Source organism: Emiliania huxleyi (genome assembly GCF_000372725.1).
Source record: "Emiliania huxleyi CCMP1516 unplaced genomic scaffold EMIHUscaffold_39, whole genome shotgun sequence".
Lineage (NCBI taxonomy): Eukaryota > Haptophyta > Isochrysidales > Noelaerhabdaceae > Emiliania > Emiliania huxleyi.
The window spans coordinates 237,815-249,260 of record NW_005199045.1 but is presented as its reverse complement, the minus strand read 5'-3'; the positions used below and the strand labels follow the sequence as shown (position 1 = coordinate 249,260).

General features: G+C 68.5%; 4 protein-coding genes across 4 annotated transcripts in view; 3 read left to right on the top strand and 1 right to left on the bottom strand.

Annotated features, from left to right (window-relative positions):
• Positions 1 to 1,891: 1,891 nt before the first annotated feature.
• Positions 1,892 to 4,192, top strand: EMIHUDRAFT_209374 (hypothetical protein; the record flags this gene model as incomplete). The annotated part of the gene is made up of 2 exons (XM_005771165.1): positions 1,892 to 2,884; positions 3,050 to 4,192. 2 exons carry the CDS (start codon positions 1,892 to 1,894, stop codon positions 4,190 to 4,192), a joined length of 2,136 nt encoding a protein of 711 aa, XP_005771222.1.
• Positions 4,193 to 4,614: 422 nt separating this feature from the next.
• On the bottom strand, positions 4,615 to 5,234 carry EMIHUDRAFT_355546 (hypothetical protein; the record flags this gene model as incomplete). The annotated part of the gene is made up of 1 exon (XM_005771164.1): positions 4,615 to 5,234. A coding segment is annotated over exon 1 (528 nt), but the record flags the coding sequence as incomplete, so codon positions are not given.
• Positions 5,235 to 8,156: 2,922 nt separating this feature from the next.
• Positions 8,157 to 9,001, top strand: EMIHUDRAFT_355545 (hypothetical protein). The gene is made up of 2 exons (XM_005771163.1): positions 8,157 to 8,734; positions 8,809 to 9,001. The coding sequence occupies exon 1, from the start codon at positions 8,336 to 8,338 to the stop codon at positions 8,600 to 8,602; it is 267 nt and encodes an 88-aa protein (XP_005771220.1). The 5' UTR covers positions 8,157 to 8,335; the 3' UTR covers positions 8,603 to 8,734; positions 8,809 to 9,001.
• A 315-nt stretch (positions 9,002 to 9,316) lies between these two features.
• The window catches only part of EMIHUDRAFT_464075 (hypothetical protein), a gene marked incomplete at its 5' end in the record, with an annotated part of 4,041 nt that continues 1,911 nt past the window's right edge, over positions 9,317 to 11,446 (top strand). Inside the window, 2 exons of the mRNA XM_005771162.1 lie at positions 9,317 to 9,772; positions 10,041 to 10,242. Coding sequence (XP_005771219.1) covers positions 9,317 to 9,772; positions 10,041 to 10,242 — 658 coding nt within the window. The remainder of the gene's footprint in view (positions 9,773 to 10,040; positions 10,243 to 11,446) is intronic.

The window sequence follows — 11,446 nt, the reverse complement described above, 5'->3', positions numbered from 1 at the left end:
TCCCCCCCCCCCCCCCCCCCCGCGTGAGCTAGGGTGGACGAGATGGTGCGGCTCATCCCGCTCGACAACCACCGGGCGAGGGAGATGCACACCCCCAACTGGGAGGTCATCTGCAAGCAGTACCAGGCGCGTGCTGTCTCGCGGAGCCCCCAGCCGCCGCCCGCGGTGTGACCTTGCTTGCGCGGGAGCTCCGCAGCCGCCTGTTGCGTCCCCCCCACAAGCTCCAGACCACAGCACAGCTGTGAGTGCGGCTGGACGGGGCGCACGCACACTGCCTGCGCCTCTCGCCTCGCCGCAGGCCGCCTGCTGGGCGAGCGACCTCGATGGCAACTTACCCGACGACTTTTGGGGCGCGAGTGCAGTGGTGGCGGAGAGGGACTCGTGCGGCCGTAATCGTGAGTGGTGCCCTAGCCCCCTGGTAGGCAAGACGGAGGACGGGACGCCAATGCCGCCGCTCGACACCTCCGAGCCGCCGACGATGGCTGCCGCTGACGTTCGCCCCCTTGGGCTGTGAGCACTGAGGCGCCACTGGCGGGCAGCGTGAATCTGCTGCACACTTGATCATTATTGTGACAAACAAACCGCAGAGTATAAGTTAGCGGCAGTACTGGTATGGTGTGTGGCTTCTGCCTTCTCTTCGATCACACAGCTCGCTCTCAAACTTGCGTGTGTACATTATGTCCTGAATGTGTGTGTATCTGCCGTTCGTCCCGCCTGGGTGTTCATATTGCCGTCGTCCCAGCTGTGTGCAGGTGGGCCCGCGCCCCGCACCACACAGCGGGTCCCCAAGCGAGAAAGAGACAGCCAGCTTCAGGCTCGGACCAGGTCTCGACCCTATACGCCCTGCGACTAACTACCCCCTCGCCGACCACCCGACCCCCCCTTCCCTTTCTCCAACCTCGACGAGCCGAGGGCCGTCGAGCCTCTGCTCTGCGCGCCCCCGCCCTTCGCCGCCCCGCACGAACACACCCGCCGGGAGGGAGCCCATCCTCGAGAGCCCATCGCACCACCAGGTGGTAGGAAGAGAAGTAGTGGGCGCTTTTTAAATCACGACACTGCACTATTTCGTTGCCGCCCGGCGCTTTCCACTGTCGCAGCGCTCTGGCTGCGGGTCCGTGGGGTCCGTGGCGCGATCATGGGCCGCGCGATGCCGAGAGACTTCCCTGGGTCAGACCGAGAGGAGAGAGAGGGGGGGGGGGGAGAGAGAGAGAGAGAGAGAGAGAGAGAGAGAGAGAGAGAGAGAGAGAGAGAGAGAGAGAGAGAGAGAGAGAGAGGCTCTTGGGAGGGGGGGGAGAGAACAACTCAGCAGAGGTCAGAGCTGCCGACCGGGTGCGCGCGGCCCTCCCCTCTCTCACCGCCCTCGCCGCCCTCACCGCTCCCCGCCCTCCCGCCCTCCCGCCCTCCTTGCCACCTGCGCGCCGTTCACTCACACCTTTTCCGTCCTGGCTCACAGGTCTGTGACGCGCACTTTGCGGCATGGCAGCCTGCCCCTGGACGGGGCGGGGCGAACGATGCTAGAACTAGCGGGGTGGCGTGTGTTTGGGGATTAAAAGGTGGGCGTAAGGCCGCCCCGGCTCTAGTGTGTCGTCGTGGCTAGTGCAAGGGGCTCTGTCGAGCCGCCTGCGGCGCTCCCGCCGCCGGCGGGGTGCAGCGGCGCTGCGCGCCGCTGCGGAGGCCGCGCTGCGCGCGGGGGAGGGGGAGGGTGTACGGGAACCAGGGGGGACCGGGGAGGGACGTGGTCTTCACCCTTGGGACCCCCTCCCAGCTCACTGGGAGGGACGACGGCAAGAAACCCAAGGGTGAAGACGGGTGCGTCCCCCCCGGTCCCCCCCTTCACCCCATCCACCGTCTCACCCTCTACCGCGCCCGGCCGAGGCGACGCTTGGGCCCGATGGACGCGCAAGAGCCCGCAGCAGTGGTGGCGTCAATGCGTGAGCATATCTCCAACGTACAGCTGCAGCGGGACGGCTGCAGCACGTTGCTTCAAATTGGGGGTCCTGACGGCAGCGGCGCGTGCAAGCAGGCGGTGGTGGAAGCGGGCGGGCTCGCGGCTGTGGTGGCGGCGATGGGCGGACACGCTACAGACGTGGTAGTGCAGACATTAGGCTGCGACGTTGTGGGAGGCGTCTTGGCGACATACAACGAAGCGCGCGAGCAGGCGGTGGTGGACGCGGGCGGGCTCGCGGCTGTGGTGGCGGCGATGGGCAGACACGCTACAGATGAGGAGGTGCAGCGGGCTGGTTGCTTTGCGCTGCGCAACATGGCTGCCGGCAGGGACGCGCGCAAGCAGGCGGTGGTGGACGCGGGCGGGCCAGCGGCTGTGGTGGCGGCGATGGGCAGACACGCTACAGATGAGGAGGTGCAGCGGGCTGGCTGCTTTGCGCTGCGCAACATGGCTGCCGGCTGCTACGCGCGCAAGCAGGCGGTGATGGACGCGTGCAAGCGGGCGGTGGTGGACGCAGGCGGGGCTACGGCTGTGGTGGCGGCGATGGGCAGACACGCTGCAGACGTGGAGCTGCAGCGGGCTGGCTGCGGCGCTCTGGAGACCATGGGGATGGCTTATTTTGGCTGCGACGCGTTCCAGCAGGCGGTGGTGGACGCGGGCGGGCTTGCGGCTGTGGTAGCGGCGATGGGCAGACACGCTGCAGACGCGAAGCTGCAGCGGGCTGGCTGCGGCGCGCTGCAGAACATGGCTGCCGGCAGGGACGCGCGCAGGCAGGCGGTGGTTGACGCGGGCGGGGCCACGGCTGTGGTGGCGGCGATGGGCGGACACGCTGCGGATATGGAGCTGCAGCGGGCTGGCTGCGACGCGCTGTACAACATGGCCGAGGACAGCGACGCGGGCAAGCAGGCCGTCCTTGGCGCGGGTGGCCTTGCCGCCCTCGTTGCAGCTGGCACCTCCCACGCCCCTTGCCACGCAACCGTCTCCGAGGCGATCCGCCATCTGCTCGGCGACCTCGGCGCCTTCGCCCCCGCCGCTCCAGCGCCGCCACCGCCACCGCCGCCAGCAGTGGTGACGCCACCTCCCTCTGCTGCTGAGCTCGCTGAGGCTGAGCGGGCGCGCCGGCGCGCCGAGCAGCGGGCGCTGCAGATGCAGGAGCAGCGGGAGGAGGCGGAGCGGCGTGCGCAGGCCTCCCAGCAAGGCCAGCAGGGACTTCAGCAACAGCTGACTGCTGCCCAGCAGACAAATGCGCGGCTTCAGGCAGAGATTGCGCAGCTGAGGGCCGCGTCCCAGTCTGCGCAGGCGTCCGCCATCGACAGGCTTGTTGACAGCAGCTCGCCTGGCGGCGGCTTGCTGTCCGTGGCTGCTGGACCACTCACCCACTTCAACAGCCAGTACCAGGGTGCGCGCCGGCGCTGCTACTCCAGCCTCGACATCTGGCGTGCGGCGGGGCCGGCTTCGCCGTTTGGTACAGAGGTGTCGATGCTCCGCCGGCTGTGGGCGGAGGGTGGGCGGGGGCGCCAGGCGGGCCCGAACCAGGACATGCTCCCGATGGGCTTCACGCTGACGCGCATCGAGGCGATCGACGTGCCGGCTAGCGACCGCCAGGCCTTTTACAACCTCGTCGAGCAGATGGATTCGCGACGCTCGTCGGGCACCAATCCCGGCCCCTTCAACCCGATCTACCCCGGTGGCGACCGCACCGGCGAGAAGGCGGCGGTGTTTGCGCAGCTCCGTGCGCGCTTCCTGCCTCGCGACCGGCTGCAGAACCAAAACATCATGCTTGCGCTGCACGGCTGCTCGCACGCCGTAGCGGACAACGTGTGCAAGAATGGCTTCGCCGTCGTGCCTTACCGCGACGAGCCATGGTTTGGCCGCGGACTTTACTTGACCACCTACGCCGAGTGCGCTTGCCGCTACGCCACGGGCGAGTTCAAGGAGCAGCCAAACCCGCCAAACTCCGCCGGCGAGCACGTTCTCATCGCTGCTTTCGTCGCGCCCGGGATGGTCTACCCGGTGAGCCGCAAGCCTGACTACGCGCGACCAAGCAATTTGACGAGCAGCAGCAAGCTCAAAGACCGAGCGCTGCAGCCGCAGTTCAACTCGCACTATGCATTCGTTTCGGCGGCAAACAACTACGAGTGCATGGACGGAGCGCGCAACGGGGCCGTCATGGACTATGACGAGCTTGTGTGCGGAAACGAGGTACAAGCTTTGCCCGCATACCGCCTCTACTTTCGCGCGCCCTAGATGAGATCCCGCGCGACCTCCCTCACTCATCGTCTGTGATGTGCCCGCTTTGTACGTCGTGTTACGTGGCCAAATGCGGGCGTATTGCCACGCGACCCTCTATCGCTGCGGCGCCACCCTTCGGCCTTACGCGCCTAAAAGAAAGCGTAGAAATCCGATGCCTCCCGCGCCCCCCTGGATGGGCTTCTTTTTACTTTTTTGTACGCCGGGTGGGGAGGCCCTAAAAAACGCGCAAAATGGAATCGGAGCCTCGACGATGGAGTCGGAGCGCCTCGATGGAGTCGGAGCGCCGCTCGGTGAGTCAACGTCGCACAGGGCTCATGCAGGGGCTACCGCATGGCCTCCTCCTGCCGCTCGTCGTCCATTCCATCGAGCAGGTCGGCCAGTTTGCGCGCCCGCTCGCGTCCCCGTGGCGACTGCGTCCTCCTCGCCGCCGCTCTCCTCGCCGCCGCCCTCCTCGCCGCCGCTCTCCTCGCCCTCGGTGGAGGCCGCCGCATTCGTGCCGTTGGCTGGCGTCGGCATCGCGGTCGCGCGCCGCCACTGCTCGTCGTCAAGCATGTGCCAGTACTGCTCGCCCTGGCAGCCGTCGTATTCGACCTCGTGCACGAGCCGGCCGTCCACGTCCTCCTCCCGCCCCGCGATGGTGGCCGGCCACCACAAGCCTTGCTCACCCAGGATCTCGACGTGCGTTCCCGTCTCCACGATGGTGTGCCCCGCCTGCTTCGCCGTCTCGTCCACCCGCAGCCGCTCCCGCCGCTCCCTCCGGCCGTCCCTCGCCGTCGGAAGGGCGTAGTTCGGGCCGCTCTCCTCCACGCCGGCCAGCACGTCCGCGGCGCTCACCGCCTCGACGTCCGTCGCCTCCTCCGCCGCCGGCTCGGTCGAGCCGCCCGCCGCCTCCCGTTGTCGGCGCTGCCGCTCGCGCTCGTGGTGTGCTGCTCGGCGCTCGACGCCGCCGCCCTCGTGCACACACGCCGCCTGCGGTGCCATTTCGGCTTTCGCGCGCAAATTTTGTCCATTTTGCACAAATTCCGCGACAAAGCCCCCTTCGAACGCGCGAAAGCGCCGGCTTTCGAAACTAACTCGGCGCCCGCCCTCTTTCTGGCCGCGTCCCTCCACTGTCCAATCTTCTGCATTCCTCTTTTACATACATAAAACCACCCCGGGGCCAACCGTCTTCGGTTTCGTCGCCAAGAGTGTACTCTTGGGCCCAAACCCGAATAAAAAAACGTGTACCCCCCTTCGAGTGTATCTCGAGTGTTGCTATGGAGCGTCCGTTTCAACACGCGCTCGCGCGCTTGCGTCTGCTGGCCCCCAGAGAACATGTTGCACCACAAGCTCCCGGCGGAGCCCAACTGCTCGCACTCGACAAGGCAGTCCATCCACTCGCGGCAGCTGAAGTCGAACTTCCACTCGATGCGGCTCGCGCCGGGTTGTGAGCTCGGCGAGCGAGGTCGGAGAGCGACCTCAGTTGGCCCAAGCCGCACGCCACTGAGGCAGAGCGGCCGTGCGCGTACGACGCCGTACGCGCACGGCCACTCTGCACCGACCGCAGCGCTGCATTGCGGAGGCCGCGATCGGGCGCGTCCAGTCGTAGTCGAGGGCGGCGCAGGCGTCTCGCGCGCCGGCCAGGAGAGCGCCGGCCGTGCGAGACGAGGCAGCGCACTTGACGGAGGCGATGCCTTGCTCGACGGTACGGCCGACGGCGATGGCGCGGGCGGCAGAGGCGCTGGCCGATCGCTCGGCTACGGCGGAGGCCGCGATCGGGCGCGTCCAGTCGTAGCCAGTCGAGGAAAGCCGCGCCGCACGCCTCCATGTCTGCAGCTGACTGCGATTCCCGCAGGGCGCTGCTGCTTTGGCCGTGCATGAACGGGACCGAGTCCACGTTCACTCCCGCAGGCGTCGAGACGTACCTGTGGAAGCGAGGCTGAATCGTGGCCGCCCCGGCGCAGCCCGTTGGGTCAGCCACCTGAGCGGACAGGGAGAGCAGCCTGGGGAAGGTGCCCACCGTCGCTATCAGCCCGAGCGTCACAAAGATTGCCCTGGCTGGGAAGGCGGCCGCAGTCTTCATGAAGGCTGTGGGCCGGGGCTTCTCTGCCGGCCCAGCAGGCGGCACGACCGGCGGCGCAGAGGAAGGCACGCGCGTGGCTGCGGCGGCCGCCGCCGAGCAGGCTGCACCGGCTCCTGGGGACGGGCCGTCCTCGTCGTCGCCGTCGTCGCCACTGTCGCCGCCCTCGGCTTCGGTGGCGGCGTCGGCATCGGTGGGGCCACGGTCTGGGTCTCGCCGCGGCTGCTCGGCCTCGTCCGTGTCGATCCGCATCGTGATGTCGTCCACAACGCCCTCCGCGCCCTCTTCCTCAAGCGAGGCCGGCCGCGACGCCGCCTCGGCGTCCAAGTGCGGATTTAGGAAGTGGCCGTCAGCCTCGTCCTCCGAGTCGAAGCGGTCGGAGAGCTCGCACGGCTTCAGCGAGGCGGAGGACGCGCCGGAGGGGGCGCCGCCTGAAAGGGACCAGTTTGCGGCGGCGGGAGGGGGCCGCTCTGGCTGCGGCGTGGCGCCTCCCGCCAGAGCCAACTGGCGGCTGCTCCGGCGGGCGGCGGCGGCAGGGCCAGCGGTGGAGGTGGCGACGGCGCCCCTCGGCTGCGCCGAACGTGCGCCGCGTCCACCGCCGCCACGTGCGTCGCGCTCGCGTCTCGCTGCGGCGGCGGCTGCCTCCTCCGCCGCGCGCGCCGCCTCGGCGACGCGCCGCTGCTCGTACGCCCGCTGCTGCGCCAGGCGCCTCACCTCTGCCCGCGCCTCTGCCCGCGCCCGCGCCACTGGGTGCTCGGACTTTGCGCGCTCCTCGGGATCGAGAAGCGCCAGATCATAGTGCCCCACCTCCAAGCGCGACTCCGGCGGCGCCCAGACCAAGTCGATGCGGCCTTTGGCCCCAGAGGGCCCAAGCTGCGTGGCAGAGTCGAGTAGCTCAAGCTCGTCTGCGGGTGGCCGCCGCCCGCATCGGCCCCGCAACCCCCAGAGCACGACCGAGGGGATGAACGTGTACACGTCCACGTCGTGCACGTACGCGATCCCTACGCTCATGTCGCTGCCTCCCATGCCCGCCACGGCGGAGCCGCCACCCGCCGCCTCGGCTGCCAGCTGCGCTCTGCTGCGGCCATCGTACCCAAGGTGGAGGTCGATCGGCACCGCGCCCTCCCCCGCTCCAACCATCGCCCGATCGGAGATGGCGGTGCGGAAGAACTGCGCCAGGGAGCGCCTCAGCAGCTGCGGTATGTTCGCGGCACTGTGGCCGCGCATCAGGCCCAATCTCTGCAGCCCTGCGCCGGTTGCGCGGAAGTAGCAGAGCAAGCCACTTCCTGAAATTTTTTGCACCTTGCCACGCACGACCAACGGCCTGGATTCGCGGCGCAGCATCACAAGCTCTGCTGGCGACGGCTGGCGCGCGTCCTCGTGCTCGATCCTCACCCGCCCTTTATAGTGCCGACACATCGCGAGGGGGTGGTCGCCGCCGCAGCCGCTGCACTTGAGTGCGGATCCCGCCCGCGTGGAGGGTCGCCGTTGCTCCGCGGGCGGTGCAACCTCGCACCCCGCATTGTCGAACAGCACTCGTTGTGGCGACGGACGAGGTGGAGAGTCAGCCTCTTCCTCTCCGGAGCCTCGGAAGGCCGGCAATGAGGCGGCGTTCCTCTCGGCCCAGCGGAACTGTTGTCGCCGCTCGTCGCCATCGGGGGGCGGAGGTGCGGCCTCGGCGGCGTCGTCACACGCGCTTGCTGCTTGCGACCGCAGAGCACGCATGACCGTCAAGAGTGGATCTCGCTCGCGCGAACTTTCCGAGCTCGCGCGAAGATGGAAGTTTCCTTGCGATCTCCGAGTCCATCTCCCTCAAAAAGTATTCGGCGCTGGTAACCTCATCAAGCCGAGCTGGCGGTATCCGTTATCACTGCCCCTTGCCTCAGCTGTGACATTATAAACTGTGGACAGGTTTATTGCTCACCCCCGACTCCACTTTGTCTTTGACAGGGAGCACCTTGCCGCATCCTTGCCACACACCCTATCTTCCGACACAGCGCCGTGCACGCGGGGATCCACGTGCGATACACACGTGCTGGGCGGTGGCGGGGGCGGCTGTGGTGAGGGTGGTGGTGGCGATGGCGGGGGCGGGCTCGGTGGCGGTGGGCTGCGAGGCGGCGGCGCGACGGCGGGGGCGGGCGGGTGGCGGAGGCAAGGGAGAGGGTGGGCTCCGCGGTGGCCGTGAGGGCGGAGGCGACGCGGGCGGCGGAGGGGACGGAAGCACGGGAGACGGTGGCGACGGCGGCGACGACGGAAGCGTGGGGACGGGCAGGCCCGATGGCGGGGCGTGCCTGATGGGAGGGCGGCTGACAAGCGCTGCGCTGGGAGAGGTGGTGAGCCGCTAGACTGCGTTTCTCCTCCCGCACGCCGCTGTGCGAGCACAAGTGTGCAGGACGCGACGGCGGCGCGCACTGCTCCTCGCTCACTCCGTCTTCCCGCTCACTCGCCGCGACCAGGAGGGAGGAACTCGGTCATACCTACAGTCGGATGCGGTGCTCGTCAAAGGCGCAGGGCAGGCCGTGCGTGCGCGCAAGCCGTGGAGGGAGCTCGCAGTGCTCGGGCTGGCGCGCCCACGCGTTGTGCTCGGGCGCAGCTGACCCGACCGCACTCGGCGGGTCGCGCCAAGGCGCGGGGCAGCCTGCGCGTCCCGACAGCGCCGACAAGCGAGGCGCAAGGCTGCGGAGGGCAACCTGAGGAACGCGCGACGAGCGAGTCGCGTGCGCGGCGAGCCGGCGAGGTAGCCGCACAGCCGTAAGAGACGACGCGGATGAGCCAGCCCGTCTCGGAGGGAGAGTGCCGCCGACCCAAGTGGGCGCCCGCCGGACCTGCGACACAAGGCCGCGGCGACAGCCGCGCCGGAGGCGCAGTGCGACAGGATCGGTCCAGCGCCTCGCCGGGGAGCTGCAGGCACCCTCTCTCCACGGACGGGGCCACGGAAGCCGCTCAATCGGGCGCAGGACGCCTCGGTCTGGGCGGCACGGGCGGGACGCCGCGTCAATCGTTTCGAGGATAGTCTCTGTCCTGCCGGCAACGCCGCCGGCCTAACATCGCGGCTCGCCATGCTGGCTGCCGCCGCCGCCGTAGCTGGTGCGCTGCCACCCATGCCGGACAGCCTCGCCGAGGCGGCGAACGCCGTCCGCGAGGAGGGCCGCTCGACCTGGGCAGCCTACTACAAGCACGCACGCGGCTTCGACTCGCTCAGGCCCCTCTCGCACCGCGGCGTCAACGACTGGGGCTCCGTGGGCATGATGGCGATCGACTGTTTGGACACCCTCTGGCTGATGAACCTGACGGCCGAGTTCAAGCAGGCGCGCTCGATCGTCGAGGAGATTGATTACACGCCCGCCGGCCGCGAGGCGCGGTCGGTCTCGACTTTCGAGATGACGATCCGCGGCCTGGGCGGGCTGCTCTCCGCGCATGCACTTTCCGGCGACAGGCTCTTCCTCCGCAAGGCGGAGCAGCTCGGGGAGGCGCTCAACACGGCCTTTGTGCCTGGCCGCTTCCCGCTGCCTTCCGTCAGCCTCAAGAAGCCAGGGGCAGGTGCGGCGAGCCTCACATCGCCCAGCCCACGGCACCGACGGCTCCAGCACAGCGCAAGCCACAGGGCTCCCGCCGCTGACTTCGCGACTCAATGACGCGCTATGAGCATGCACCCAACTCCCCCACGTGCACTGTGCCTTGCACTTTGACTGCCGCGTCAGCTCCTGCTCGTGTCCGGGTGCCCCGCAGCGCCCCGCCGGAGGGCCGAGCCCCCCCCCCCCCCCCCCCGCCCGGCCCACACAGTCGAGCGGCGGCGCCCACCCCACCGGCCGCGTCTCCCTCGGCGCTATGGGCGACTCCTACTACGAGTACCTCGCAAAGACGGCCATCCTCGACCCGCGGCTGCGCCCGACGGCGGGCGCGATGTTCAAAGCGGCGCTGCTCGAGATAGAGCAGCAGCTGCTCGTGCCGAGGGAGCACGGCCGCACCTTCCTCGCCGAGGAGAGTGCGTTATGGGGAGAGAAGGGGAAGAGATGGGGAGATGCTGCAGTCCGCATCTAGGCCTCAAGAGAGGGGGAGAGAGGGGGAGAGAGGGGGGGGAGAGGGGGAGAGAGGGGGGGAGAAGAGAGGGGGCGAGAGGGGGCGAGAGGGCGAGAGGTGGCGAGAGGTGGCGAGAGGTGGCGAGAGATGGCGAGAGAGGGGGGGGGAGGCGGGGAGAGGGGGGGAGAGAGATGGGGAGCGATTCGCTTCTAGGCCTCGATGAACGGCCGCCGCGGCAGGCCGGCGGGCGGCGCTTCGGCGGCGGGCGCCCCCCGCGCCCCCTCCGACAAGCCGCTCTTCTCAAAGATTCTCAAGATGGACCACCTTGCCTGCTTCCTGCCCGGCCCGCCTAGAAGCGATGCCTAGAAGGGGAAGGGGCAGCACCCGTGTGTTCCGACTCTCTCTCTCTCCTCTCGCTCCCTCTCCTCTCGCTCCCTCTCCCCTCTCCTCTCTCCCCTCTCCTCTCTCCCCTCTCCTCTCTCCTCTCTCCCCTCTCCTCTCCTCCGGCCTCCTCAGCCGTGTCTTCCGACTGGGCGCTCGCGAGGACGCATCCCTCTGCACCCCGACCCTTCAGCATCACGCACGGTGATGCGTGGTGGGGTTGACCCCCACCTCACCTCACCCCAGGCCGGGCACCATCGCCGTGGCGCTGCACCACGGAGTCGTCCCCAGGGGAGAGGGGCACGAGGAGGTCGCGGCCGGCAACACTAGAAGCGGGAAGGCGCATGCATGCACCCCAGCTAGCGCTGCGCGGGTCCGTGTCCTCCAACCCGCGCTCGAGAGGACACGCGTGCTCAGCTGATCCGTCTTCAGCCGCATTCCACTGTGCTCAGCTGTGCTCGTACCCCCCTCGTCCTCACGCGGTGCTCCGACTGCACTGCACGACACCCGTCTCCACACCCCTCATGGTGGCGTACTCAGCAGCGTAGGAGGGCATCCTCAAGACAGAGGTCCAGAGGATAGTCTTGTTGTATTCAACGTAGGAGGGCATCCTCAAGACAGAGGTCCAGAGGATAGTCTTGTTGTATTCAACGTAGGAGGGCATCCTCAAGACAGAGGTCCAGAGGATAGTCTTGTTGTATTCAACGTAGGAGGGCATCCTCAAGACAGAGGTCCAGAGGATAGTCTTGTTGTACTCAACGTAGGAGGGCATCCTCAAGACAGAGGTC

Bases quoted from the DNA above. Each gene is read 5' to 3' on its own strand.
- EMIHUDRAFT_355545 (XM_005771163.1), top strand. From the start codon at position 8,336: ATGGCGGGGGCGGGCTCGGTGGCGGTGGGCTGCGAGGCGGCGGCGCGA.